This window comes from Triticum aestivum, chromosome 1D, assembly GCF_018294505.1.
Source record: "Triticum aestivum cultivar Chinese Spring chromosome 1D, IWGSC CS RefSeq v2.1, whole genome shotgun sequence".
Lineage (NCBI taxonomy): Eukaryota > Viridiplantae > Streptophyta > Magnoliopsida > Poales > Poaceae > Triticum > Triticum aestivum.
Genome location: NC_057796.1, coordinates 111,201,995 through 111,228,566, shown reverse-complemented (window position 1 = coordinate 111,228,566; position 26,572 = coordinate 111,201,995). Strand labels below are relative to the sequence as shown.

Genomic DNA, 26,572 nt, shown 5'->3' with positions numbered 1-26,572 from the left:
CGCTCTGGCGAACTTCTGAAGATCATGGATCCCAAGGCCGCCCAGCTCTACTGGAGAGCGCACTTGGCGCCAATTGACCTTGCTCTTGCCACCCGTAAGGTTTTCTTCTTGCGCCCAGAGGAACTTTCTACAGATTTTATCTATGTCCTTGAGGAAGCTGGCGTTTACTTGTATTGCGGTGAGTGCAAAAATAGGCATAGCTGTGAGCACAGAGCGCACGAGCGCACTCCTGCCGGCCACGTTCATCAGTCTACCCTTCCAGCTAGCTAACTTTGCCCTAATTCTATCGTATACGAATTGCAGGTGCACCTTTCTGAGCCTACCTAAGGTGATTGGGAGACCAAGGTAAGTGATCGGGAAGGCAACGCGTGCTCCAGCGAAAGGCTCCAGGATATGGTCCAGGTCGATTTCTTGGCATTGGATGGGTGCAACAGTTGACTTATCAGGGTTCATTCGCAGCCCGGTGGCCTGTCCGAAGTGGTGCATGATATCCAGAAGGCCGGCAACATCCTCGCGTGTGGGGTTGGAGAAGAGAATGGCATCGTCAGCATACAGACTGAGTCTCAGTTTTGCATCTCGACCAGGAAGGGGTGTAAGGAGATCAGAGTTTTGTGCTGCCTCGAGAACACGGTGGAGCGTGTCGATCGCCAAGATGAACAAGAACGGGGACAGGGGGTCCCCCTGCCGCAGGCCACGGAAGTGTTGTATAATTGGGCATGGGGATCCATTGAGGAGGAGGACAGAGGACGACGAGGCCAATATAGCGGAGATCCAGTTGCGCCACCTGAGCGAGAAGCCTAGATTTTGTAGCAACTCCAGTAGGTATTCCCACAAGATCGAGTCGAAAGCCTTGGCTATATCCAGCTTAAACAGGAGCATCTGCTTCTTCTTTCTATGGAAACTGCGGGCGGCGTTTCTAACGAATAGGTAGCTGTCATGGATGCACCTACTTTTAAGGAAGGCACTCTGGGCAGGAGATATGATGTTAGCTATTCTAGGTGCAAGTCTAATGGACAGGATCTTTGCAATGAGCTTTGCAAAAGAGTGCACCAAACTGATTGGTCTGAACTGCCCAATTTCGAAGGCCTCGGGAAGCTTGGGCAGAAGCACTACATTTGCAGAGTTCAGGATACCTAAATTTGAACAATTCATATGGTAAAACTGATTTAAAGCGTCAAGGAGGTCCTGCTTGATAGTAGCCCAGCAGCTACGGTAGAAAATCCCCGAGAAGCCATCCGGACCCGGGGCGCGATCCGTCGGCGTCCGCAGTTTATTGCATAATGAAGCTCAAGAATCAGTAAGTTTATTCAGGAATGAACCAGGAACACTGCATTTCTTCTAGGATCTGAGTGTGGTTCCGCGCACGCTGTTTTTCCTGGGAGATTTATTCGATTTGTACTGTTTCCTATAAATTCCAGCATGTAATCCCCAGAACTCAGATGGAATTAATAACCTTGACAAAACAAAAGGAACAGAAACACCATGCCAGCCGTCTATAGTTTACCCATGTACACTGCACTCGGCAGCTCTAGCTAGCTCAGCGGGGCCACTCCGCCCGCCGGCGCCGCCACATCCTCCTCCGTCCTCACCGCCGACCTGCAGACCGGGCACGTGGAGCTCAGCCGGAGCCACGCGTCGATGCACCCGACGTGGAACGCATGGCTGCACGCCGGGAGCATCCTCCCCAGCTCGCCGTCCTCCATCTCCCCGAGGCACACCGCGCAATGCTCGGCGACGGCGGCGGCTGCCACCTTGGCAGACGAAGACTCCCACACGAGAACCGGCAGCGCGCCCAGCTCCTTGGCGCCCAGCCCCGCGGGCTCCGGCGCGCACGCGGCGTCGACGGTGATCACCTCGAGCTCGTAGCCGTCCGGCGGCCGCTGCAGCGCCAGCGCCAAAGCCAGCGCGTGAGCGTTGCTCCCCACGCTGATGGCGGCGGCACGCCGCTGCAGGAAGCACCGGGCGTAGAGGTGGAGCGCGGCGACGAACGCGATGGCCGCCGAGAGCGCGGCCACCGCGGCCAGGAGGACGTTGGTGTTGTATGGAGGCGCAAACGGCGACATGGCTGGATGCTGGTGCGCACGGTGCAGTGTGCAATCATGCATATGGCAGTCCGGTGACCAGCGACTGAACCATATGTATATCTGAAGGCAGCGGGTAACGAGCGTGTCGATTTCTTCTCACAAATTGCAGATTTTTTATTATTATTAGTGCCTCTCAATCTTCTCGATCTTTAACGAACTCGTGTCTGCCCTGCGTTTTAATGCCAGCATACCCCACATGTCATGGACGCGCCAGCGACGTCAAATGCCGCCTTTTGCTCGCCACATAAACTATAGCTTGCCTACATACCTTTCTGCACAAAAACTAGAGACTATTCGCAACTTGTGGCGACCGGCCAGCCAAGCATACGTCCGTCCGGCCCCTACAGCCTTCGTAGATGCCGCATGAAATCGTGGGAGGTTTTGGCACACTGCTGCGCCCCGTGCCACCGAGTTTCTGGAGCAAGAGACTGAAACCGTGAAACGTCTCGTGTCCTCACATGGATACGGGAACAGCACAGCACAGGCGGTCCACAGCTCGGTGGGCAGGTCTCATGATGGCCCGAGAGTCCAAGTGAGCAGTGATCGTGCATTTCCTTCACTGACATCAGCCACAGGGAAACCAAAGGAGGACGGGGAACAATCCTTTGACTTGTTACTTCCCAGATGAATCTGCATTTTTCTTATCATTACCAGCAGTTACATCTTCTGGTACAGTATCTTTTTACAGTTCCTTATTAGCGGTACTAGTACTATATGTTTTTTTACAATGACCAGTAGGTGTTTTCGGTCGAATATTTTACACCGGAGGGGTTAGTTTTACTTTCACGCCGTCCGGAGAGGAGAGATGAATAGCTGGTTACTGTATTGAGTTAACTGTATGTATATACTGTCTGTATGGTTGTATCTGGAGCAGCCAGTCCGGAACTTGCTGTTGTGCTGAGCCTACCTGTATCTCAGATTCTCAATCCATGAGCTTGTACCTCTTCTCCTCGACACCGGTGACGCCCATTTGTATCTCGATTATGGTATGGAGTGGCATCTAAGGTTCATTAGAAATGTGTTCAGTTGGTTTAGCAATGCTTTTGCCAGTTTTCAGATACAGCGTTGATGCAACAAGAGAAGATCAAAATGCCATGTTACCTCCATGTCTGGAACTTCCCTCAAAGGCCTGTCGGCAAAATACGAGTACAGCGCTCGCAATACGGCCTATAAATAAGACAGACATTTTAAGATCAGCGCTTCTGCACAAGAGAGTTTCATCAACGGTAGCAATTTACCTGGTGGGATATAACGACCACTGGTGCTCGCTGGCGTTCGAGCTCGATGATAACAGGCTCCAACCTGAGGATTGTTACCAGTGTAGCACGTTGGTTAGGATGGAGGTAATAACAGAACTGATCCCCCCCAGTTTTATGTTTTGTAAAGTCCAGTAATACTACACAGCATTCTGAATAATTCAGCAGATTGTTTAACCTCTGAATCACGTCAAGGTAAGACTCCCCACGCGGGTACCGATAACGCAGCTTGTCCTTCTTACGTGACCTGGTTGCAAGTTGCAGCATGCATTAGAAAACCATTATAGCAGCGTGTTCGGATGTAAATATATTCGATAAATATGTAAAGGCCAAAATATTGTGGAAGAAATAATGCAATATGCAGGTCTGCTCAGTTTAGCAACTCAGATATGTCTAAATATCTAATGTAACTTCTACATTTTAGCATGGCATGATTAATAGGGAAAACAATGTAACTTTGCAGCATGGTAATTAACAAAATGACATGGCACTGTACATAAACTACCAATAAGATATTCCAGAGCACTTGTTGTAAAAATTACAGAGAAATGTTACTACATACTCATATTCCTCAGGCATAATTTTCTTTATCTCTTCATACGTCATCCCATCACATACACCAGAATTGATCTCATCAAGAGCACGCCATTGTATCTACAAGGTCGAACCTATGTCAGTATACATAGGTAGCAACAGGTCTGTAAGAGAACTCACAAACTTTCAAGGAACTACCTTTGGGAATCCAACAATTGGAGTTGCTGTCAAAATTGTTCTCTGTAGAGTGCTAGTCCAAATCTAAACAACATGACAGCCACAAAAGAAAGCATCTTATTCTGTTAGCTCACTTTGATAGGATCACAGACATCATCTATTTCTTAAGTAAAATACTGACAACACTAAGTTGCCCTTGTAAAATAGTGTAACTAAATTTAAGGGGATTACTTACAGTTGCAGTTTTCTCATTTTTGAGGCGCTTTTCAATAAAGTTGGCTAGTTTCTTTGAGTAAAGCTCTCCGTCTTCACTGCATAATTATCAGGCAGGTTGAAGTGGTCTTCGTTAGGTGAATACAGTAGGCTAATTCCCATAAGAGAAATGATTCTGCCCATGCTTTCTTGAAAATAATCAAAATTTCTATATATGTTACCACTTGCCTGTTACTTCAATGACTAAATAATGGTGGCTTGAGCATATAAAAGTATCATGTAAAGGTATCAGATTAGAGAAGCAAACCTTAGCACCGTGTCACCACCAACTCTTCCTCTAACATTGTGTAAACTCTCACCATGCCTGGTAAGCAAAATAGGCCGAGGAGCAAGATGAGAATTCACCTGCAGTTGCATATTAAAGAAGGATGTGTCACAAATTAAAGTGCACTAATGACACTCCACTGTTAACCCAATAATTGTGGAACACTCCAAATAAACTTTCGAACAACCACAAAATATAAGCATTTCCATGATGGGAAGATATTATACTTGCTTCCGACTATTTACAGTGTAAGAAACTAAGCATTGAAGTACATACCAAGAAAAAGACAATACGCCCAGGGAGATAGCCACTGATATTGTTCACCTGGTACAAGGTGGCAATAAGTTAGAAATTCAAAGAAACAAGTGAAACAAATTCAGAATGCCAAGTTTCAAAAGTTAAAAGCCCACGATGACAAAACTCAACCAAAATGCTCGGTTTTATGTAAAGAACCTAGTTTCCCCAGTTATAAAGAGGAACAACCCTTAGAACACTTAAAGGTATAACTGGAAACCTAGCCACCCTTTTTACAGGAATAGGAGACAGCCAGTAGTATCATTTTTATTACCTGTAACTGGCCACCCTCCCCTTTTACCATATCAATCATTTTGATATATGAGCCTTCCTGCACTGGCTCGTAGACCTGCAAGAGGAATACTACTTGATTCAATATTAAAGTTCAGAGAGCTCAAGAACTTTACTTGACAACACGTGCACTACTAGAACAGAATATAACTCGCAGAGCATTAAGACCTTTTCATAATTTGTCAAACGTTCAAGGAAGTCCTGCAATCCAGCTTCATAATCTGGCCTACAAAATTTTACACATAAATAAGGTTATGCATATTGTATTTGTAGAACAGGGCGAATTTTGAGGGTTTGTCGGTTTCTAACTGGTCAGCATAATCAGGGCTTTGCTGAATTTTCAGGCGCACATTCCTTTCGATTATGTTTCGATCATTACATATTGTCTCCAGAAATATTATCTGCAGAAAGTGCATCCAGTTAGCAAGCATTGTCCAAGATGACAAATGACAGAAATGTACCCAATGCACAAAAGCACATTAATTAGACTGACCCACAAACTGTCAGTGGTGTGACAGTATTATATGTTATAACTTTCATCCACATGAATCAATTTTAGCTCAAGATAATCACGGAAGAAAGGTCAACGAACCAAGTCTACTGTAAATCCAAATGTTACGAAATACCTTGCAGTTCCCTTCAGCCATCTTCATTAGCATATATCTTCTTTTCCTTGTGCTGTTTGTTGCATCAAATATACCAACCTACACACGATAGGAACTGGTCAGAAGAAACATTACATTGTTAGAAGACTACGCAGCATAAAGCCAGCTTACCTGACCTCCTCCGTGCATCCAGTCTATCATGTCTTCCATTGCTAAAGCAGCCACCTGGAAACATTTCAGACAGAAAGATAATGTGGAAACTTGCTTACACAAAATTCGTTGTTAATATTCATCTTGTGGTGCTGTTGGTCAGCCAATCAAATTTTACATCTGAAGTAGTATGCTAAATTGAATTATTATGGCCTCTATGGAACTTTCAAGAGAAGCATTCAGAATAATCCAAGCCAAAGAACATAGCATGAGTTTAAGGTGGCAGAGTAATCTTAGTGTCAAATCCTAATACGTTAATGGGAAAATGTGAGTATAATATGACAATATTGCAGGGTCAAGATGTGCCAAATACTCCTGTTTCATAAATAAATTTTGGTCTAGCAATCACAAGGACTAAATTGTTCAAACTACCATGGTAGCATTTATTAGTTATCTAAATATGTGTATAAAACAAGTTGTTAAATGGGAGGGTATAAAACGAAAATTGTGAGGCATTCGTGTTCAAAACGTAGAATGATGTATTTGTGAGCACGAAGAGTTATATAGAATTTAGAGTTCTACTTAGCAACGAATTGTAGAACAAAGTCTGCTGACCTCATTACGTGCCTCGATCCCCTCTTGGTTATCAGGGCGGAAAAAATCTGCAGACTGAACCAATGAAACTACAAAATTGTCAGATTTCTCTACAGTAAAGAACTGTAATTTTACTAACATAGACGCAAATAACTGCATTGCAAAAAACAAGATATAAAGGCATGCATGTGACATGAACAAGCAGTATCACAACAAGAATGAGAGCCAAAGATATATTCATGTGTACAGTAACAATGTAGATAGAAGTATGAACAAAATAATAAACTTGCTCAGCCAATGTGCAAATGAATTTAATAAATGCCTAGCTGGTGACATTCAATGTTTACTGAGAAGACTGATGGACCTATATACACAATACGAAAAAGGATGTTAAAAGTTATTTTCTTTGTACTAGTGAACAATGAAACAGCATGATAACAAGATAGCTGTGATAACAATCATTATTAATACACCAACAGATCAGTGATGTATAAAGGCAAATATGGATAGAGTAACTGAAAATAAAATACGGTGTCATGTAAAGAATATAAATGCCATATACTTAAACAAAAAAGTGTGAAGATAATGTATCAAATGACAGATCTTAGTACCTGATTCGCTCCATGCTTCAGACGGCGGTACTACACATACAGTTTCAACAGAGAGAGTTCAGTGCATTTTCCATAATCCAAGAATATGTACCGGTTGTACACGATAAATAATGTGAACTAGAATATAATCACCTTTCCAACGTTGAAATGTTTTGTTTCATGACCTAGCCAACGAAGGTACCTTGTAAGCTTAACTGCGGTGAAGGTTTTCCCACGAGCTGGTAGGCCAACCTAATTAGGAGTAAAAAAATCAGAAGGAGATCTTCCCAAAGAAGCATAGAAAACACTATATGAGTGTGCTCCAGCACAATAGTGAATCTTAATACATGATGCCAATTATGCTCAGCAGCAGGCAAATCATACTCCGTCAAGGGGCATCAAAATTGCCGTAATATACGGACATTATGTCTAAAAACTCCTAATAATCCCTGTTAAAAGAAATTGCACTAGTCCAAAAAAATCAAGGAAAATCTCACATGCGAATGGCTCAGTTTCCAGATTTCAAGTTTCCTGAAAATCACAACTAATTTGTGAGCAGTGGAAAAATAACAAACCCAAGAACTTTCGCAAAACCTGAATATGCCATTCCAGCTCCCCAGTTCTGTTTCACTCAGACCACGAATGAACACTTTTTTACAAAAACTTGCAGGTACATGACTCGTTACCTCTGATATCTACGCACTGGAATTTTTTTCTTCATTTTCTTTAAAACTTTTTGCCTCAGTTTTTGAATTTTGTGAAAAAATGAATCATGTGATCCCAAGAGCCAAAAATCTGTGTCCACATTACTTTTCCTGATTAAACAGTATAACAAGGTTAAACTGTATAACACAGAATAATTGGAAATTTATTTTATCCATGGAATTATTTATTTGTTAGTAAGCATCTAGGTGTTACGTTAGTAAGGCAACTAGATATTATAAAAGGAAATGGTAGGTGCTATGTAGTAACAATGCAACAGTCAAATATTTATCTTGTGATGGTATCTGATGATCATAATTACCAGAACAATAGCCAGTTTCCGGTCCTCCTTTGATCCGTGCAACCTATCAGCTACAGCTGCAGCTGCAACAGCTCCGGCTGCTTCTGGCATGGCCTTCAAATATGTCAACAATAAGAAAGAATCAGGTATAAACTTTATTCAGTAATCTGGTAAAATATATTGTTCAACTACATCAAACCAAATAAATGAAGAAATGGACATAATAGAGGTAATTGTACTAGCAATATCTGAACCTTTCATGCGGGTTCAGTTTATTACATCAACTTACAAAATGCAACTAACTAGTCCATAAACTTGGCCTGCAGTATCAATTTGATCCAAATCACACTAGCTTGTGCTAACAAAGCATACGTGACATGCCACACTGGTGCACAAGAGCCATTTCTACACCCATTCCAGCCCAGGAAATTTGCAAATAACGCCCTGTTCTATCTTTGAATTGCATCAGATGGTCCTTCTCCTCTATCTCACTCTCCTCTCTTTCGAATTTTAGGGCCCAAAATTGCAATAACGACGGCGGCCCCTTGGGGTGACGGCAACGGCGACAGAGGGGCTTAATCAACGACGACGCTGTTTGTCGCTCCTGGCTCCCCATCTGCCCCATCTCCGCTCCCCTGGTGGCGTACTCGCAGCGGTAATTTGTACTGAGATGGGCTCGATCAATGAAGGATCATGGGTTAAGGTCACCTCAGTGATGTATTACAAGTTTACAACCAACATGTTTGGGTACAAATCTATGATTTGCTCAGTTTGGGTTAATTTAGACCGCGCGAAAAATAGTCAGTGCACCACATGCACATCCTTTGCCAACCATGTGGACACAGTTAGCCTGAGCTAGCGCCATTTGGACCAAAATGAACACCCGAGCCAAGTTTGTGGACTAGTTGGTTACATTTTGCAAGTTCGTGTACTAAATTGCAAGTTCATGTACTGACAGTGCAATTACCTCATCATAATTTATTCAAGCTCGCACACAGCCACACACCTGTTCAACAATCTGAACTGGGCATACAGAAGTTTCTAGTTGTTCATTTGGGCACTTACTACACGATTTGCTCAAGACTGATTCCGGCAGGAAGCTCTTTACCGTTTAGGATCGACTGTTTTCCTAATTATTTCAGTTTTTTTTTTGTTACCTCATACTGGTTGAGGATACGAACAATACTGACCTTTGTTGATCCAAAATTAAGGCCAGATGCCAGGGAACATGCACTAAATGATTTTCCAAGCTTAGGAGAGACAACACCCCTGTCAACGTATAGCCCTTGTGGCCTGTCCTTCTTTTGCAGTTGTATTAAGGTACCAACTGATTTTGACTCTACCATTCCAGAAACTTGTAACTTCTTAGAATTAGAAGAATCTGCTATTGAAGCCTCAGTATCCTACAAAAGGACCAAAACAATGTGGCATGGCTCTTTTAGAAAACTACTCCCTCCGTTCCGAATTACTTGTCTTGGATTTGTCTAGATACGGATATATCTAGACTCATTTTAGTGCTAGATACATCCGTATCTAGACAAATCTAAGACAAGTAATTCGGAACGGAGGGAGTAATTCTGGTTCGGAGAAACACATGATATATTTTACTGCCCATAACTTGGCAATGCTGATATAACAAAACAAAATACGTTTTCACTCAAAAAGTCCAAAAACATGTACTCCCTCCATCCCAAAAAAGTGTCGCTGACGGCGACACTTATTTTGGGACGGAGGGAGTAATGGATATCAAATAAATATATATTTTAATGCACGTAACTTGGCAATGCTGATATAACAAAACAAAATACGTTTTCACTCCGAAAGTCTAAAAACATGTAACTGCTATCAAATAAATATATTTTACTGCACATAACTTGGCAATGCTGATATAACGAAACAAAATACATTTTCACTCCAAAAGTCCAAAAACATGTAATGGATAGCAAATAAATGCAAAGTAACAAGAAATCATGAATCCTTATATGAAATGATAACTAGTTAACCACACATGACACTAGTTCAATATTAGTTGGAGGATCAATTTCAGGGAACATGAAGTTGATTATACTAGTGAGAAAATGACAACTGAGAAGTGATATATCAACGAAAAGTAGATGCATCAGACCTTTCCTTCAAGTACATCAGACCCTTTTCTTCAAGTACACAATATAATTAATAGTTACAGTATAACCAACATGTTCGAAAATTGCTTTTGGAGGCCGAGCTCCATGGAGGCCTCCTTTTGCAAAATTCAAAATTCATATTTTTACATTTCAATTTTTTTTGAAAAAAATACAGATATACATGGAGGCATAATGTACATGTGTGTAAATTTTCAAAACAAAATACGGTGAAATGAGGGCCGTGTAAAAAAACAAATCTGGGGCTTTTTAACACATGGCACTATTCATCCTCAAAGTCCAGAAATTTGTCTTTTTTGTACAGGTCGCATTTCAAGGTATTTCATCCTAAATTTTTACACACATATACATTTCATCCTTGTATACTTGCATATATTTTTTTCAATTTTTTCTGAAACCAGGAATTTCGATTTTTTCAAAAATAAAGGGCTCCATGGAGCTCGGTCACCAAATCGCCATTCTCCAACATGTTAGCATACCAACTTTTCCAGATTAGATCTTACCTTATTATGGTAACTATCATCTTTAAAATCTGCAGCAGCACTTCTTGGACTCTGAATGCCATCACTAAGAAGCATATCATTTGTCCACGGTGTTTCAGGCTGATCTAAGGATGCTGGGGTTGCAGCAAGGTTTGCTGCATATTCAGTTGGTGGTGCAGTTGGCGTTGGAACAACATAATGCTCTAAGTCAAGCTCCAAACTAGAACCAGATCCATCCTGCAGAATGGCATGAAACCACAATACTAATTAGCTTGCTATCAGCATTGAAGTGCAAAAATCATGCAAGTGTTAAAATGAGGAAATGATAAGCATGTATTGATTTTGCTAGTGTAGAGATTATCTTGATAAGCAATAGTACAGATAAGGTAGCACCAAGAACGTATGGAAAGGGATGGAAATACGAAAAAATCAGCTCCCATTCCTGTCCTTCAAATGGCCAATTACATCGTAAAGATTGAACTTCAAATGAAGAAGTCAAAACAATTCAAAGTTGTTACCCTTTTTTTTCTGCCTGTTCGACTTCAGAGATACTTAGGATACCAATATACCAGCTATTTGAGCAGAACGACGGTACAACAAAATGCAAGCCTAGTAATGAAGCATAAGCATTGCAAAATCGAAGTCAGGTGCCCATTTTTACTTCTGTTCTCACCTCGGTCGCATGAGTGGGTGCTTCATTTATACTGATATCAGGAATTCCCCGGACCTTGGAAGGCTGGAAATTTTCTTTGTATACCCTCCAGCTCGCGGCAAGATCAAGCGGAGACACGATGTCGGCCTTGTTGAAAACCCTGAACTCAAGCAACTCATCATCTCCGTTAAGCCTGAAGTTTGCAAGCCTCACATCACCCTCGAGCATGCCCCCGGTGAGAAGCCGCGTTGGCCCTTCCTCAATGATGCAAGGGGTCTCTGCATCCTTGGGCTTGAGCAAGAATTTGAAGTCGAGTGTTTCTGCAGGAAATTCCACATAGCACAATTGTTAGGAACAGTGCACACGTGCAGCAGTTTGCAATAGAGTTTGCAAAAGTGAATCATACACTTGTATTCAGTTGAGCCAAACAGACCGGTGGAACAGAATAGAGAATACTATAGGAAAACACAAAATCCTGAAGGTTTACTATTGTTGAAACGAGAAACGCAACTTGAGAGGTACAGCAACTAAGCAGTTCAGTTCGGGTTTCCCTGACGAGATCACAAAGCCCATTTCATACCAAAATCAAACCGATTAAACAGGAAAGTGCAGCACAAGCGCAATTAGGTAGGTAGGTAGTAGGTGTGCAGCGTGCATACCATGGTCCGGCGGCACGACGAAGCTGAGCTCCCACATGGACGCCAGCTCCCTCTCCATCGCGAGCTGCGAAACCGGAACCAAATCAATGTAAACCGGAACTGGCAAGCACGGGAGCAGTAGTAATCAGGAGCTGGTGGCGGGGTCCGTACGGCGCGGGCGGGCTCCCATGAGCCGATGATGGGCTCGGAGCCGTAGACGTGCGGCACGAGGTCGCCGATGATCCGCGCGTTCTCCATCTTGAGCGACACGTAGAGCTGCGCGCCGCCGTGCCACGACCCCGTCACGGCGCCGTCGCCGTCGCCCTCGTCCCCGCCCATTCCGCCCCCGCTGCCGCCGGCGAGCGCCGCCGCGCCGAGCCCCCCGACGCCGTCCAGCCCCTTGGAGCCCGACGTGCCCATGGCTGCCGAGCGTGTGCGTGAGACGTGTGACTATGGTGGTCTATGAATTTAATGGAGCAGGGGGGTTTGGCTCGGATGGGGGGGATTCGGGAGAGCGATGGGAGTGGTGGTGGTGCGGGTGCGGAGTCCGAGGCCTCGGAGCTCGCAGTCGCAGGATAAAATGTGGGGACCACCTGGCAGCGGCGGCCGCCCCTTTCCTGTGGACGTGGCGGGGCGTCGACGGCGCGCGGCGCGGCCGCTCCCCCTTTGCGAGCCGGAGAATGTGTCCTGCCGGCGTTTACGGCTCTTGGTACTTCTGCTGGACACGGCTCCTCTGCCGTGCGCTAGGTGACGTTGCGCCGCTGACATGTGGGCCAGGTTTTCAACAGGCCCACATGTCAGTGGTGTTCCTCTTCCACTTCTGCTAACGATTACTCCACGCCACGAGAAAATTATATTGTACACAGAATGACCACCAAGATTTAAACCTAAATACCCCTCAAAAAAGTAAATCTAAATTCAACCGGCACATCATGGTTTCAATTCACAATGAATTTATTTGCGGGCGTGGACTCAATGAATATAATTTTGTAAATTTATATAGAGAACTAGAAGGTTTATGGTGGGAGAATTTTCTAGAGTCCCCCCCTCTCCCGACCCTGTCCTAGTGCCTCCTCCCCTGGAGGCGCACGACCTCCCTCCCTTCGCCCCCTTCCCCCCAATCCTCCTCGCCGCCGCCGCCGGGCGCCCCTGGATCTGGCCCGGGTGGTGTCGGCGGCGGCGGGACCTTATGTATCCGGGCGCGGCTCTCCTTCCCGGGGCAGGACGGCGGCGGTGAGGCTCGACTTGGCGGCGGCCCGGCGACCTGGAGGCGATGGCCGGCGGCGGGCGAGGTGGCAGCGCTGCTCCTTGGCGGCAAGGCGGATTGGTGACACGGGGTGGCCGGCTGCGCACCCCCGACCCAGATCTGGAGCCCCATTTGGGTCCTAGCGGGTCGGCTCCGGCGCGGATTCGACGCCTACTACGTGAAGGAGGAGGAGCTCGGACAAGGGGCGGCGACGCCGAGGGCGCGCCTTCTGTAGCGCGACGACGGGAGCTTTACGAGCAGCTCAGGGCCTGGGCGGACCTATGGGCCCACGGGCCTGGTATGCTCCTGTTGTTGAGTCCAGTCGGTTACCGTCGTTGACGACGGAGGTTGGACCCTCCCGCGTGCCGACAATGTTGCAACCCCACTTCGCGGTGCCATGGTGAGACGACGTGGGAAGCTTCAAGGCCGTGTTGGCGCAGAGTGGTGGATAGTATGGTGGCGAGCTCCGGAGCGCCAGAGGTGAAGGTTGGGATCAGGAGAAATCCCTGTCGGCCTAGCCGACACCGACGCAATGGCGCCTGAGGGTGCCGCCGGACCTTCCTGGAGGGCGTCGGGGGCTACCCTTCCTTTCTCCTCGCAGCGTACCGGGGGAAACCCTTGGCAGCAGCGTCGTCATCCTCGCGTCCCTTCTTGGGGGTGTTGATTGGTACCGGCGCTTCGGAGTCTAGGAGCTTGGTGGGAGATCTCCGGTGGGCGCAACGGTCGCGAGGCTTCTTTGTTTTTGTTGATCCGCCATTGTCGGCATTTGTTCCTTTTGTATTTTCTCTTTCGTTTCTTTTGGGCGTGACTGTGCTGCTTCTGCCCCAGCACCTATCGTTGGTTGCTTTGTAATACAAAGCGGGGGGACCCTTTTTGGGTTAAATTTATGTAGAAAGGGCAACTTTAACCGGCTACAATATATAATCTAAAAGAAGTCCATTTTACTACCCAGAAAAAACTTGGTGGTTCACATAACCCCCTAACTTTTATTTCTGCTCCCTTACCCCCCTCAACAATCTTAAACTGGTCAAAAATTGTCCCTGGCTGGTTGCTGACATGGACATGGTCAACAACGGTATTTGACAAGTGGGGCCAACGGTGGGGTCGTAGGTGGTTGTGGTGGCGCGGCTGACTGGAGCAGCAGGTATGGGCGCACCCCGGAGGTGGAGGCCGACGGTGGGGTCGTTGGACGGCGGGGAGGTGCTCACTACAAAAAAAAGACACATCCATGACATTTTGGGCCGAACGAATTTTTTTCCTGTCATGCTTATGACACTTCTATGACGATAATTGTGACAAAACCCAGTATCATCATAGATGTGGTGGGCTCCTACTTCTATGACAAAAAATCATGACAGAAAATGGGCTTTTCGTCCTGGGCGGGCCGGAGACGCAGCTGCATGACATTTTTTGGGTCGTCCATGACGGAAAAAACCGTGGTAGAAGCGAGGGCGAGGAAAATACCGGGGAGTTCTCAGTTACAGTGGGTGGTCGGGGGCCGAGCGATGCGCGTTTCTCTCGTACATGTATGATACGTCTCCAACGTATCTATAATTTTTGATTGTTCCATGCTATTATATTATCCATCTAGGATGTTTTATATGCATTTATATGCTATTTTATATGATTTTTGGGACTAACCTATTAACCTAGAGCCCAGTGCAAGTTTCTGTTTTTTCCTTGTTTTTGAGTATCGCAGAAAAGGAAAACCAAACGGACTCCAATTGACCTGAAACTTCACGGAACTTATTTTTGGACCAGAAGAAGCCCACGGAGCATGGGAGATGGACCAGGGGAGTCCAGAGGCCACCACGAGGGTGGGGGCGCGCCCCCTGCCTCGTGGCCGCCTCGTGGCCGCCTCGGTGACCCCCCTGACTTGTTCCCGACGCCAACACCTCTTATATATACCCAAACTTCCAGAAAGAAACCTAGATCAGGAGTTCCGCCGCCGCAAGCCTCTGTAGCCACCAAAAACTAATCGGGACCCTGTTCCGGCACCCTGCCGGAGGGGGAATCCATCACCGATGGCCATCTTCATCATCCCGGCTCTCTCCATGATGAGGAGGGAGTAGTTCACCCTCGGGGCTGAGGGTATGTACCAGTAGCTATGTGTTTGATCTCTCTCTCTCTCTCTCGTGTTCTTGATTTGGCACGATCTTGATGTATCGCGAGCTTTGCTATTATGGTTGGATCTTATGATGTTTCTCCCCCTCTACTCTCTTGTAATGGATTGAGTTTTCCCTTTGAAGTTATCTTATCGGATTGAGTCTTTAAGGATTTGAGAACACTTGATGTATGTCTTGCATGTGCTTATCTGTGGTGACAATGGGATATCACGTGATCTACTTGACGTATGTTTTGGTGATCAACTTGCGGGTTCCGTGACCTCGTGAACTTATTCATAGGGGTTGGCACATGTTTTCGTCTTGACTCTCCGGTAGAAACTTTGGGGCACTCTTTGAAGTTCTTTGTGTTGGTTGAATAGATGAATCTGAGATTGTGTGATGCATATCATATAATCATACCCACGGATACTTGAGGTGACATTGGAGTATCTAGGTGACATTAGGGTTTTGGTTGATTTGTGTCTTAAGGTGTTATTCTAGTACGAACTCTATGATAGATCGAACGGAAAGAATAGCTTCGTGTTATTTTACTACGGACTCTTGAATAGATCGATCAAAAAGGATAACTTTGAGGTGGTTTCGTACCCTACCATAATCTCTTCGTTTGTTCTCCGCTATTAGTGACTTTGGAGTGACTCTTTGTTGCATGTTGAGGGATAGTTATATGATCCAATTATGTTATTATTGTTGAGAGAATTTGCACTAGTGAAAGTATGAACCCTAGGCCTTGTTTCCTAGCATTGCAATACCGTTTGTGCTCACTTTTATCATTAGTTACCTTGCTGTTTTTATATTTTCAAATTACAAAAACCTATATCTACCATCCATATTGCACTTGTATCACCATCTCTTCACCCAACTAGTGCACTTATACAATTTACCATTGTATTGGGTGTGTTGGGGACACAAGAGACTCTTTGTTATTTGGTTGCAGGGTTGTTTGAGAGAGACCATCTTCAACCTACGCCTCCCACGGATTGATAAACCTTAGGTCATCCACTTGAGGGAAATTTGCTACTGTCCTACAAACCTCTGCACTTGGAGGCTCAACAACGTCTACAAGAAGAAGGTTGCGTAGTAGACATCAAGCTCTTTTCTGGCGCCGTTGCCGGGGAGGTTAGCGCTTGAAGGATATCTTTAGATCTTGCAATCGAATCTTTTTGTTTCTTGTTTTATCACTAGTTTAGTCTATAAAAGAAAACTACAAAAAATGGAATTAAGGGTGCCTCATATGCTTCATCTTTTTAATGTCTTTCGTGAAAATGATGGGAAGGAAAATTGTGCTCAAGTACTAGAAGAAGAATTACATAGAATGCTTGGCATAAAATATGTGAATATTGGGCATGATTGAAATGTTGTTAGTATGAATTCTTTGAATACCCGTGATGCTAATGATATGCAAAGCCACAAGCTTGGGGATGCTATGTTTGATGAAGATGATATGTTTAGTCCCCCAAGTTTTGATGAGCAAATTTATTATGATGAAAGCATGCCTCCTATTTATGATGATTATTTTGATGACACGTATGTTATAAAGAATAAAGATAACCATGAAACTTGTCATCATGATTTTAATTTTCAATTGGATTATGCTTCACATGATAGTTATTTTGTTGAGTTTGCTCCCACTACTATTGATGAGAAGAATTTTGCTTATGTGGAGAGTAATAAAATTTCTATGCTTGTAGATCATGAAAAGAATGCTTTATGTGATGATTATATTGTTGAATTCATTCATGATGCTACTGAAAATTATTATGAGGGAGGAACCTATGCTTGTAGGAATTGCAATAATATCAAGTTTCCTCTCTATGTGCTTAAAGTTTTAAAGTTATGCTTGTTTCGCCTTCCTATGCTAGTTGATTATTGTTCCCATAAGTTGTTGCTCACAAAATCCCTATGCATAGGATTTGGGATAGACTTAAACGTGCTAGTAATATCGTTCATGATGCTTTCTTTATGTTTCAATTGTTATCTTTTATGAAAGCATCATTGAAATCATCATGCCTAGCTAGGGGCGTTAAACGTTAGCGCTTGTTGGGAGGCAACCCGGTTTTATTTTTGTTCTTTGCCTTTTGCTTCTGTTTAGTAATAAATAATTCATCTAGCCTCTGTTTAGATGTGGCTTTATGTTTTAATTAGTGCTTGTGCCAAGTAGAACCTTTGGGAAGACTTGGGTGAAGTCTATGCGATCTTGCTGTAAAAAACTAAAACTTTTGCGCTCACGAGATTAGCTGCCATTTTTTATTGGAGAGTGATTTTAGGTTGATTCTTTTTGAAGATGATCAATAGATACATTCCTCACGTCCACCAATTTAGTTCAGAATATTTGGAGTCCCAGAAGTATACTTTTGATATAGATTACTACAGACTGTTCTGTTTTTGACAGATTCTGTTTTTATTGCGTTGTTTGCTTATTTTGATGAATCTATGAGTAGTATCGGAGGGTATGAACCATAGAGAAGTTGGAATACAGTAGATATTACACCAATATGAATTTAGAATGAGTTCACAACAGTACCTAAGTGGTGGTTTTATTTTCTTATACTAACGGAGCTTACGAGTTTTCTGTTAAGTTTTGTGTTGTGAAGTTTTCAAGTTTTGGGTAAAGATTCGATGGACTATGGAATAAGGAGTGGCAAGAGCCTAATATTGGGGATTCCTAAGGCACCCCAAGGTAATATTCAAGTACAACCAAGAGCCTAAGCTTGGGGATGCCCCGGATGGCATCCCCTCTTTCGTCTTCGTTCATCGGTAACTTTACTTGGAGCTATATTTTTATTCACCACATGATATGTGTTTTGCTTGGAGCGTCATTTTATTTTTGTTAGTACTTGCTTGCTCTTATTTAGAATAATGTTTTACATCTCTAGTTTCAATAAAAATGTCAAGGATAGCTTTTACCATGCTTATTTTGCAACTATACATGTTCCTGTTTCAAAACAGAAAGCTTACCGCTTTTGCAAAAAATCCCTAGGAAAGTCAGAATGTGATAAAATGTTGAATTTTTTTTGCATAATAAGCTCTGATAAATTTTCTACAGTGTGGTAGAATTTCATAATGTTTGGAGTTAGGGAAGTATTGATACTCTTGCATTCTTTACAGACTGTACTGTTTTGGCAAATTGCTGTTATGTTTGCATATGTTTGCTTGTTTAATGATTCTATTTGAGGATAGGAGTATTAAATATGCAGAGACATTTAGTATGCAATGTTGAATAATAATTTTTTTGATTTTCTACAGTAGAGAATGATAAGGTTTTTGCATTGGTTTATACTAACTTATCTCACGAGTTCTTGTTGAGTTTGGTGTGGATGAAGCTTTCGAGATTTGGGAAACCGTGATATGAGAGGAATTAAGGAGACACAAAAGCTCAAGCTTTGGGGATGCCCAAGGCACCTCAAGATAATATTTCGAGAAGTCTCAAGCATCTAAGCTTGGGGATGCCCCGGTAGGCATCCCACCTTTTTTCTTCAACAATTATCGGTTAGTATCGGTTGAGCCTAAGCTTTTGCTTCTTCACATGATGAGTGCTATCCTTAAAATGTCATTTTATTTTGTTTTGATTGCTGTTTGAATAAAATACCAAGATCTGAAATTCTTAAATGTTAGAGAGTCTTCACATAGTTGCATAATTATTCAACTACTCATTGATCTTCACTTATATCTTTTGGAGTAGTTTGTCATTTGCTCTAGTGCTTCACTTATATCTTTTTAGAGCACGACGGTGGTTTTATTTTGAAGAAATAGATGAACTCTCATGCTTCATTATATTATTTTGAGAGTCTTAAACAACATGGTAATTTGCTTGGGTTATAAAATTTAGTCCTAATATGATAGGCATCCAAGATGGGTATAATAAAAACTTTCATATAAAGTGCATTGAATACTATGAGAAGTTTGATTCCTTATGATTGTTTTGAGATATGAAGATGGTGATATTAGAGTCATGCTAGTTGAGTAGTTGTGAATTTGAGAGATACTTGTGTTAAAGTTTGTGATTCCCGTAGCATGCACATATGGTGAACCGTTATGTGATGAAGTCGGAGCATGATTTATTTTTTGATTGTATTCCTTATGAGTGGCGGTCGGGGACGAGCGATGGTCTTTTCCTACCAATCTATCCCCCTAGGAGCATGCGCGTAGTACTTCGTTTTGATAACTAATAGATTTTTGCAATAAATATATGAGTTCTTTATGACTAATGTTGAGTCAATGGATTATATGCACTCTCACCCTTCCACCATTGCTAGCCTCTCTAATACCGCGCAACTTTCGTCGGTATCATACACCCACCATATACCTTCCTCAAAACAGCCACCATACCTACCTATTATGGCATTTCCATAGCCATTCCGAGATATATTGCCATGCAACTTACCACCGTTCCATTTATTATGACACGTTTCATCATTGCCATATTGCTTTGCATGATCATGTAGTTGACATCGTATTTGTGGCAAAGCCACTTTCATAATTCTTTCATACATGTCACTCTTGATTCATTGCACACCCCGGTACACCGCCGGAGGCATTCATATAGAGTCATATTTTGTTCTAAGTATCGAGTTGTAATTCTTGAGTTGTAAGTAAATAAAAGTGTGATGATCATCATTATTAGAGCATTGTCCAAGTGAGGAAAGGATGATGAAGACTATGATTCCCCCACAAGTCGGGATGAGACTCCGGACGAAAAATAAAAAAAAAGAAAAAGAAAAAAGGAGGCCATAAAAAAAGAGAAAGGCAAAAAAACCAAAAAAGAGAAAAAATGAGAGAAAAAGACAGAAGGGACAATGTTACTATCCTTTTACCACACTTGTGCTCCAAAGTAGCACCGTGATCATCATGATAGAGAGTCTCCTATGTTGTGACTTTCATATACTAGTGGGAATTTTACATTATAGAACTTGGATTGTATATTCCAATGATGGGCTTCCTCAAAATGCCCTAGGTCTTCGTGAGCAAGCGAGTTGGATGCACACTCACTTAGTTTCTTTTGTTGAGCTTTCATACACTTATAGTTCTAGTGCATCCATTGCGTGGCAATCCCTACTCACTCACATTGATATCTATTGATGGGCAACTTTATAGCCCGTTGATACGCCTGGTTGATGTGAGACTATCTTCTCCCTTTTTGTCTTCTCCATAACCACCATTCTATTCCACCTATAGTGCTATGTCCATGGCTCACGCTCATGTATTGCGTGAAGATTGAAAAAGTTTGAGAACATCAAAAGTATGAAAAAATTGCTTGGCTTGTCATCGGGGTTGTGCATGATTTAAATATTTTGTGTGATGAAGATAGAACATAGCCAGACTATATGATTTTGTAGGGATAGCTTGCTTTGGCCATGTTATTTTGAGAAGACATGATTGCTTTGTTAGTATGCTTGAAGTATTATTGTTTTCATGTCAATATTAAACTTTTGTCTTGAATCTTATGGATCTGAATATTCTTGCCACAATAGAGAAGATTACATTGATGAATATGTTAGGTAGCATTCCACATGAAAAATTCTGTTTTTATCATTTACCTACTCGAGGACGAGCAGGAATTAAGCTTGGGGATGCTTGATACGTCTCCAACGTATCTATAATTTTTTATTGTTCCATGCAATTATATTATCCATCTAGGATGTTTTATATGCATTTATATGCTATTTTATATGATTTTTGGGACTAACCTATTAACCTAGAGCCCAGTGCCAGTTTCTGTTTTTCCTTGTTTTTGAGTATCTCAGAAAAGGAAAACCAAACGGACTCCAATTGACCTGAAACTTCACGGAACTTATTTTTGTACCAGAAGAAGCCCACGGAGCATCGGAGATGGACCAGGGGAGTCCCGAGGCCACCACGAGGGTGGGGGCGTGCCCCCCTGCCTCGTGGCCGCCTCGGTGACCCCCCTGACTTGTTCCCGACGCCAACACCTCTTATATATATCCAAACTTCCAGAAAGAAACCTAGATCAGGAGTTCCGCCGCCGCAAGCCTCTGTAGCCACCAAAAACCAATCGGGACCCTGTTCCGGCACCCTGCCGGAGGGGGAATCCATCACCGATGGCCATCTTCATCATCCCGGCGCTCTCCATGATGAGGAGGGAGTAGTTCACCCTCGGGGCCGAGGGTATGTACCAGTAGCTATGTGTTTGATCTCTCTCTCTCTCTCGTGTTCTTGATTTGGCACGATCTTGATGTATCGCGAGCTTTGCTATTATAGTTGGATCTTATGATGTTTCTCCCCCTCTACTCTCTTGTAATGGATTGAGTTTTCCCTTTGAAGTTATCTTATCGGATTGAGTCTTTAAGGATTTGAGAACACTTGATGTATGTCTTGCATGTGCTTATCTGTGGTGACAATGGGATATCACGTGATCTACTTGACGTATGTTTTGGTGATCAACTTGCAGGTTCCATGACCTCGTGAACTTATTCATAGGGGTTGGCACACGTTTTCGTCTTGACTCTCCGGTAGAAACTTTGGGGCACTCTTTGAAGTTCTTTGTGTTGGTTGAATAGATGAATCTGAGATTGTGTGATGCATATCGTATAATCATACCCACGGATACTTGAGGTGACATTGGAGTATCTAGGTGACATTAGGGTTTTGGTTGATTTGTGTCTTAAGGTGTTATTCTAGTACGAACTCTATGATAGATCGAACGGAAAGAATAGCTTCGTGTTATTTTACTACGGACTCTTGAATAGATCGATGAGAAAGGATAACTTTGAGGTGGTTTCGTACCCTACCATAATCTCTTCGTTTGTTCTCCGCTATTAGTGACTTTGGAGTGACTCTTTGTTGCATGTTGAGGGATAGTTATATGATCCAATTATTTTATTATTGTTGAGAGAACTTGCACTAGTGAAAGTATGAACCCTAGGCCTTATTTCCTAGCATTGCAATACCGTTTGTGCTCACTTTTATCATTAGTTACCTTGCTGTTTTTATATTTTCAGATTACAAAAACCTATATCTACCATCCATATTGCACTTGTATCACCATCTCATCGCCGAACTAGTGCACCTATACAATTTACCATTGTATTGGGTGTGTTGGGGACACAAGAGACTCTTTGTTATTTGGTTGCGGGGTTGTTTGAGAGAGACCATCTTCAACCTACGCCTCCCACAGATTGATAAACCTTAGGTCATCCACTTGAGGGAAATTTGCTACTGTCCTACAAACCTCTGCACTTGGAGGCCCAACAACGTCTACAAGAAGAAGGTTGCGTAGTAGACATCAAGCTCTTTTCTGGCGCCGTTGCCGGGGAGGTTAGCACTTGAAGGTATATCTTTAGATCTTGCAATCAAATCTTTTTGTTTCTTGTTTTATCACTAGTTTAGTCTATAAAAGAAAACTACAAAAAATGGAATTAAGGGTGGCTCATATGCTTCATCTTTTTAATGTCTTTCGTGAAAATGATGGGAAGGAAAATTGTGCTCAAGTACTAGAAGAAGAATTACATAGAATGCTTGGCATAAATATGTGAATGATGAGCATGATTGCAATGTTGTTAGTATGAATTTTTTGAATACCCATGGTGCTAATGATATGCAAAGCCACAAGCTTGGGGATGCTATGTTTGATGAAGATGATATGTTTAGTCCCCCAAGTTTTGATGAGCAAATTTATTATGATGAAAGCATGCCTCCTATTTATGATGATTATTTTGATGACACGTATGTTATAAAGAATAAAGATAACCATGAAACTTGTCATCATGATTTTAATTTTCAATGGGATTATGCTTCACATGATAGTTATTTTGTTGAGTTTGCTCCCACTACTATTGATGAGAAGAATTTTGCTTATGTGGAGAGTAATAAATTTCTATGCTTGTAAATCATGAAAAGAATGCTTTATGTGATGGTTATATTGTTGAATTAATTCATGATGCTAATGAAAATTATTATGATGGAGAAACCTATGCTTGTAGGAATTGCAATAATATCAAGTTTCCTCTCTATGTGCTTAAAGTTTTAAAGTTATGCTTGTTTCGCCTTCCTATGCTAGTTGATTATTGTTCCCATAAGTTGTTTGCTCACAAAATCCCTATGCATAGGAATTGAGTTAGACTTAAACGTGCTAGTAATATCCTTCATGATGCTTTCTTTATGTTTCAATTGTTATCTTTTATGCAAGCATCAATCATCATGCCTAGCTAGGGGCGTTGAACATTAGCGCTTGTTGGGAGGCAACCCGATTTTATTTTTGTTCTTTGCCTTTTGCTTCTGTTTAGTAATAAATAATTCATCTAGCCTCTGTTTAGATGTGGCTTTATGTTTTAATTAGTGCTTGTGCCAAGTAGAACCTTTGGGAAGACTTGGGTGAAGTCTATGCGATCTTGCTGTAAAAAACTAAAACTTTTGCGCTCACGAGATTAGCTGCCATTTTTTATTGGAGAGTGATTTTAGGTTGATTCTTTTTGAAGATGATCAATAGATACATTCCTCACGTCCACCAATTTAGTTCAGAATATTTGGAGTCCCAGAAGTATACTTTTGATATAGATTACTACAGACTGTTCTGTTTTTGACAGATTCTGTTTTTATTGCGTTGTTTGCTTATTTTGATGAATCTATGAGTAGTATCGGAGGGTATGAACCATAGAGAAGTTGGAATACAGTAGATATTACACCAATATGAATTTAGAATGAGTTCACAACAGTACCTAAGTGGTGGTTTTATTTTCTTATACTAACGGAGCTTACGAGTTTTCTGTTAAGTTTTGTGTTGTGAAGTTTTCAAGTTTTGGGTAAAGATTCGATGGACTATGGAATAAGGAGTGGCAAGAGCCTAATATTGGGGATTCCTAAGGCACCCCAAGGTAATATTCAAGTACAACCAAGAGCCTAAGCTTGGGGATGCCCCGGATGGCATCCCCTCTTTCGTCTTCGTTCATCGGTAACTTTACTTGGAGCTATATTTTTATTCACCACATGATATGTGTTTTGCTTGGAGCGTCATTTTATTTTTGTTAGTACTTGCTTGCTCTTATTTAGAATAATGTTTTACATCTCTAGTTTCAATAAAAATGTCAAGGATAGCTTTTACCATGCTTATTTTGCAACTATACATGTTCCTGTTTCAAAACAGAAAGCTTACCGCTTTTGCAAAAAATCCCTAGGAAAGTCAGAATGTGATAAAATGTTGAATTTTTTTTGCATAATAAGCTCTGATAAATTTTCTACAGTGTGGTAGAATTTCATAATGTTTGGAGTTAGGGAAGTATTGATACTCTTGCATTCTTTACAGACTGTACTGTTTTGGCAAATTGCTGTTATGTTTGCATATGTTTGCTTGTTTAATGATTCTATTTGAGGATAGGAGTATTAAATATGCAGAGACATTTAGTATGCAATGTTGAATAATAATTTTTTTGATTTTCTACAGTAGAGAATGATAAGGTTTTTGCATTGGTTTATACTAACTTATCTCACGAGTTCTTGTTGAGTTTGGTGTGGATGAAGCTTTCGAGATTTGGGAAACCGTGATATGAGAGGAATTAAGGAGACACAAAAGCTCAAGCTTTGGGGATGCCCAAGGCACCTCAAGATAATATTTCGAGAAGTCTCAAGCATCTAAGCTTGGGGATGCCCCGGTAGGCATCCCACCTTTTTTCTTCAACAATTATCGGTTAGTATCGGTTGAGCCTAAGCTTTTGCTTCTTCACATGATGAGTGCTGTCCTTAAAATGTCGTTTTATTTTGTTTTGATTGCTGTTTGAATAAAATACCAAGATCTGAAATTCTTAAATGTTAGAGAGTCTTCACATAGTTGCATAATTATTCAACTACTCATTGATCTTCACTTATATCTTTTGGAGTAGTTTGTCATTTGCTCTAGTGCTTCACTTATATCTTTTTAGAGCACGACGGTGGTTTTATTTTGAAGAAATAGATGAACTCTCATGCTTCACTTATATTATTTTGAGAGTCTTAAACAACATGGTAATTTGCTTGGGTTATAAAATTTAGTCCTAATATGATAGGCATCCAAGATGGGTATAATAAAAACTTTCATATAAAGTGCATTGAATACTATGAGAAGTTTGATTCCTTATGACTGTTTTGAGATATGAAGATGGTGATATTAGAGTCATGTGATACGTCTCCATCGTATCTACTTTTCTAAACACTTTTGCCCTTGTTTTGGACTCTAACTTGCATGATTTGAATGGAACTAACCCGGACTGACGCTGTTTTCAGCAGAATTGCCATGGTGTTATTTATGTGCAGAAACAAAAGTTCTCGGAATGACCTGAAACTCCACAGAACTCATTTTTGGAAAATATTAAAAATACTGGAAGAAGAATCCACGTCAGAGGGGCCTCCACCTGTCCATGACGGTGGGGGCGCGCCTGCCCCCCTGGGCGCCCCCCCTGCCTCGTGGGCCCCCTGACGCTCCACCGACCTCAACTCCAACTCCATATATTCCCTTCTAGGGAGAAAAAAATCAGGAAGAAGGATTCATCGCGTTTTATGATACGGAGCCGCCGCCAAGCCCTAAAACCTCTCGGGAGGGCTGATCTGGAGTCCGTTCGGGGCTCCGGAGAGGGGAATCCGTCGCCGTCGTCATCATCAACCATCCTCCATCACCAATTTCATGATGCTCACCGCCGTGCGTAAGTAATTCCATCGTAGGCTTGCTGGACGGTGATGGGTTGGATGAGATCTATCATGTAGTCGAGTTAGTTTTGTTAGGGTTTTATCCCTAGTATCCACTATGTTCTGAGATTGATGTTGCTATGACTTTGCTATGCTTAATGCTTGTCACTAGGGCCCGAGTGCCATGATTTCAGATCTGAACCTATTATGTTTTCATGAATATATGTGAGTTCTTGATCCTATCTTGCAAGTCTATAGTCACCTACTATGTGTTATGATCCGGCAAGCCCGAAGTGACAATAATTGGGACCACTCCCGGTGATGACCATAGTTTGAGGAGTTCATGTATTCACTATGTGTTAATGCTTTGGTCCGATACTCTATTAAAAGGAGGCCTTAATATCCCTTAGTTTCCATTAGGACCCCGCTGCCACGGGAGGGTAGGACAAAAGATGTCATGCAAGTTCTTTTCCATAAGCACGTATGACTATGTTCGGAATACATGCCTACATTACATTGATGAATTGGAGCTAGTTCTGTGTCACCCTATGTTATGACTGTTA

At 42.4% G+C, this 26,572-nt stretch overlaps 2 protein-coding genes across 5 annotated transcripts; both read right to left on the bottom strand.

Moving 5' to 3' along the window:
- Positions 1-1,370: 1,370 nt before the first annotated feature.
- LOC123180630 (RING-H2 finger protein ATL63-like) lies at positions 1,371-2,422 on the bottom strand. Its single transcript, XM_044592713.1, has one exon. It carries the CDS (start codon positions 2,103-2,105, stop codon positions 1,533-1,535), a length of 573 nt encoding a protein of 190 aa, XP_044448648.1. The 5' UTR covers positions 2,106-2,422; the 3' UTR covers positions 1,371-1,532.
- A 279-nt stretch (positions 2,423-2,701) lies between these two features.
- LOC123180628 (6-phosphofructo-2-kinase/fructose-2,6-bisphosphatase) lies at positions 2,702-12,691 on the bottom strand. Of its 4 annotated transcripts, XM_044592710.1 has the most exons (23): positions 12,201-12,685; positions 12,051-12,114; positions 11,413-11,711; positions 10,761-10,976; positions 9,307-9,519; positions 8,138-8,230; positions 7,267-7,365; positions 7,135-7,164; positions 6,545-6,598; positions 5,951-6,004; positions 5,801-5,878; positions 5,484-5,575; positions 5,343-5,400; positions 5,158-5,232; positions 4,866-4,913; positions 4,572-4,669; positions 4,287-4,362; positions 4,073-4,135; positions 3,903-3,994; positions 3,519-3,587; positions 3,323-3,386; positions 3,186-3,251; positions 2,702-3,084 (listed from the first exon to the last, which is right to left on the bottom strand). In XM_044592710.1, exons 1-23 carry the CDS (start codon positions 12,447-12,449, stop codon positions 3,007-3,009), a joined length of 2,328 nt encoding a protein of 775 aa, XP_044448645.1. In that variant the 5' UTR covers positions 12,450-12,685; the 3' UTR covers positions 2,702-3,006. The 4 variants fall into 4 exon arrangements, with proteins under 4 accessions (XP_044448645.1, XP_044448644.1, XP_044448647.1 ...); XM_044592709.1 differs by having other exon boundaries at positions 3,323-3,587; positions 12,201-12,691; XM_044592712.1 differs by lacking the exon at positions 9,307-9,519 and having other exon boundaries at positions 12,201-12,683.
- Positions 12,692-26,572: the final 13,881 nt, after the last annotated feature.

What these genes read in the sequence shown, in the direction of transcription:
- LOC123180630 (XM_044592713.1), bottom strand. Translation starts at nt 2,105, where the DNA reads ATGCATGATTGCACACTGCACCGTGCGCACCAGCATCCAGCCATGTCG.
- LOC123180628 (XM_044592709.1), bottom strand. Translation starts at nt 12,449, where the DNA reads ATGGGCACGTCGGGCTCCAAGGGGCTGGACGGCGTCGGGGGGCTCGGC. An exon ending in CATGGGAGCCCGCCCGCGCC is followed by an intron (nt 12,115 to 12,200) that starts GTACGGACCCCG and finishes CCGGTTTCGCAG; the next exon opens with CTCGCGATGGAGAGGGAGCT. An exon ending in ATTATGCCTGAGGAATATGA is followed by an intron (nt 3,588 to 3,902) that starts GTATGTAGTAAC and finishes ACTTGCAACCAG; the next exon opens with GTCACGTAAGAAGGACAAGC.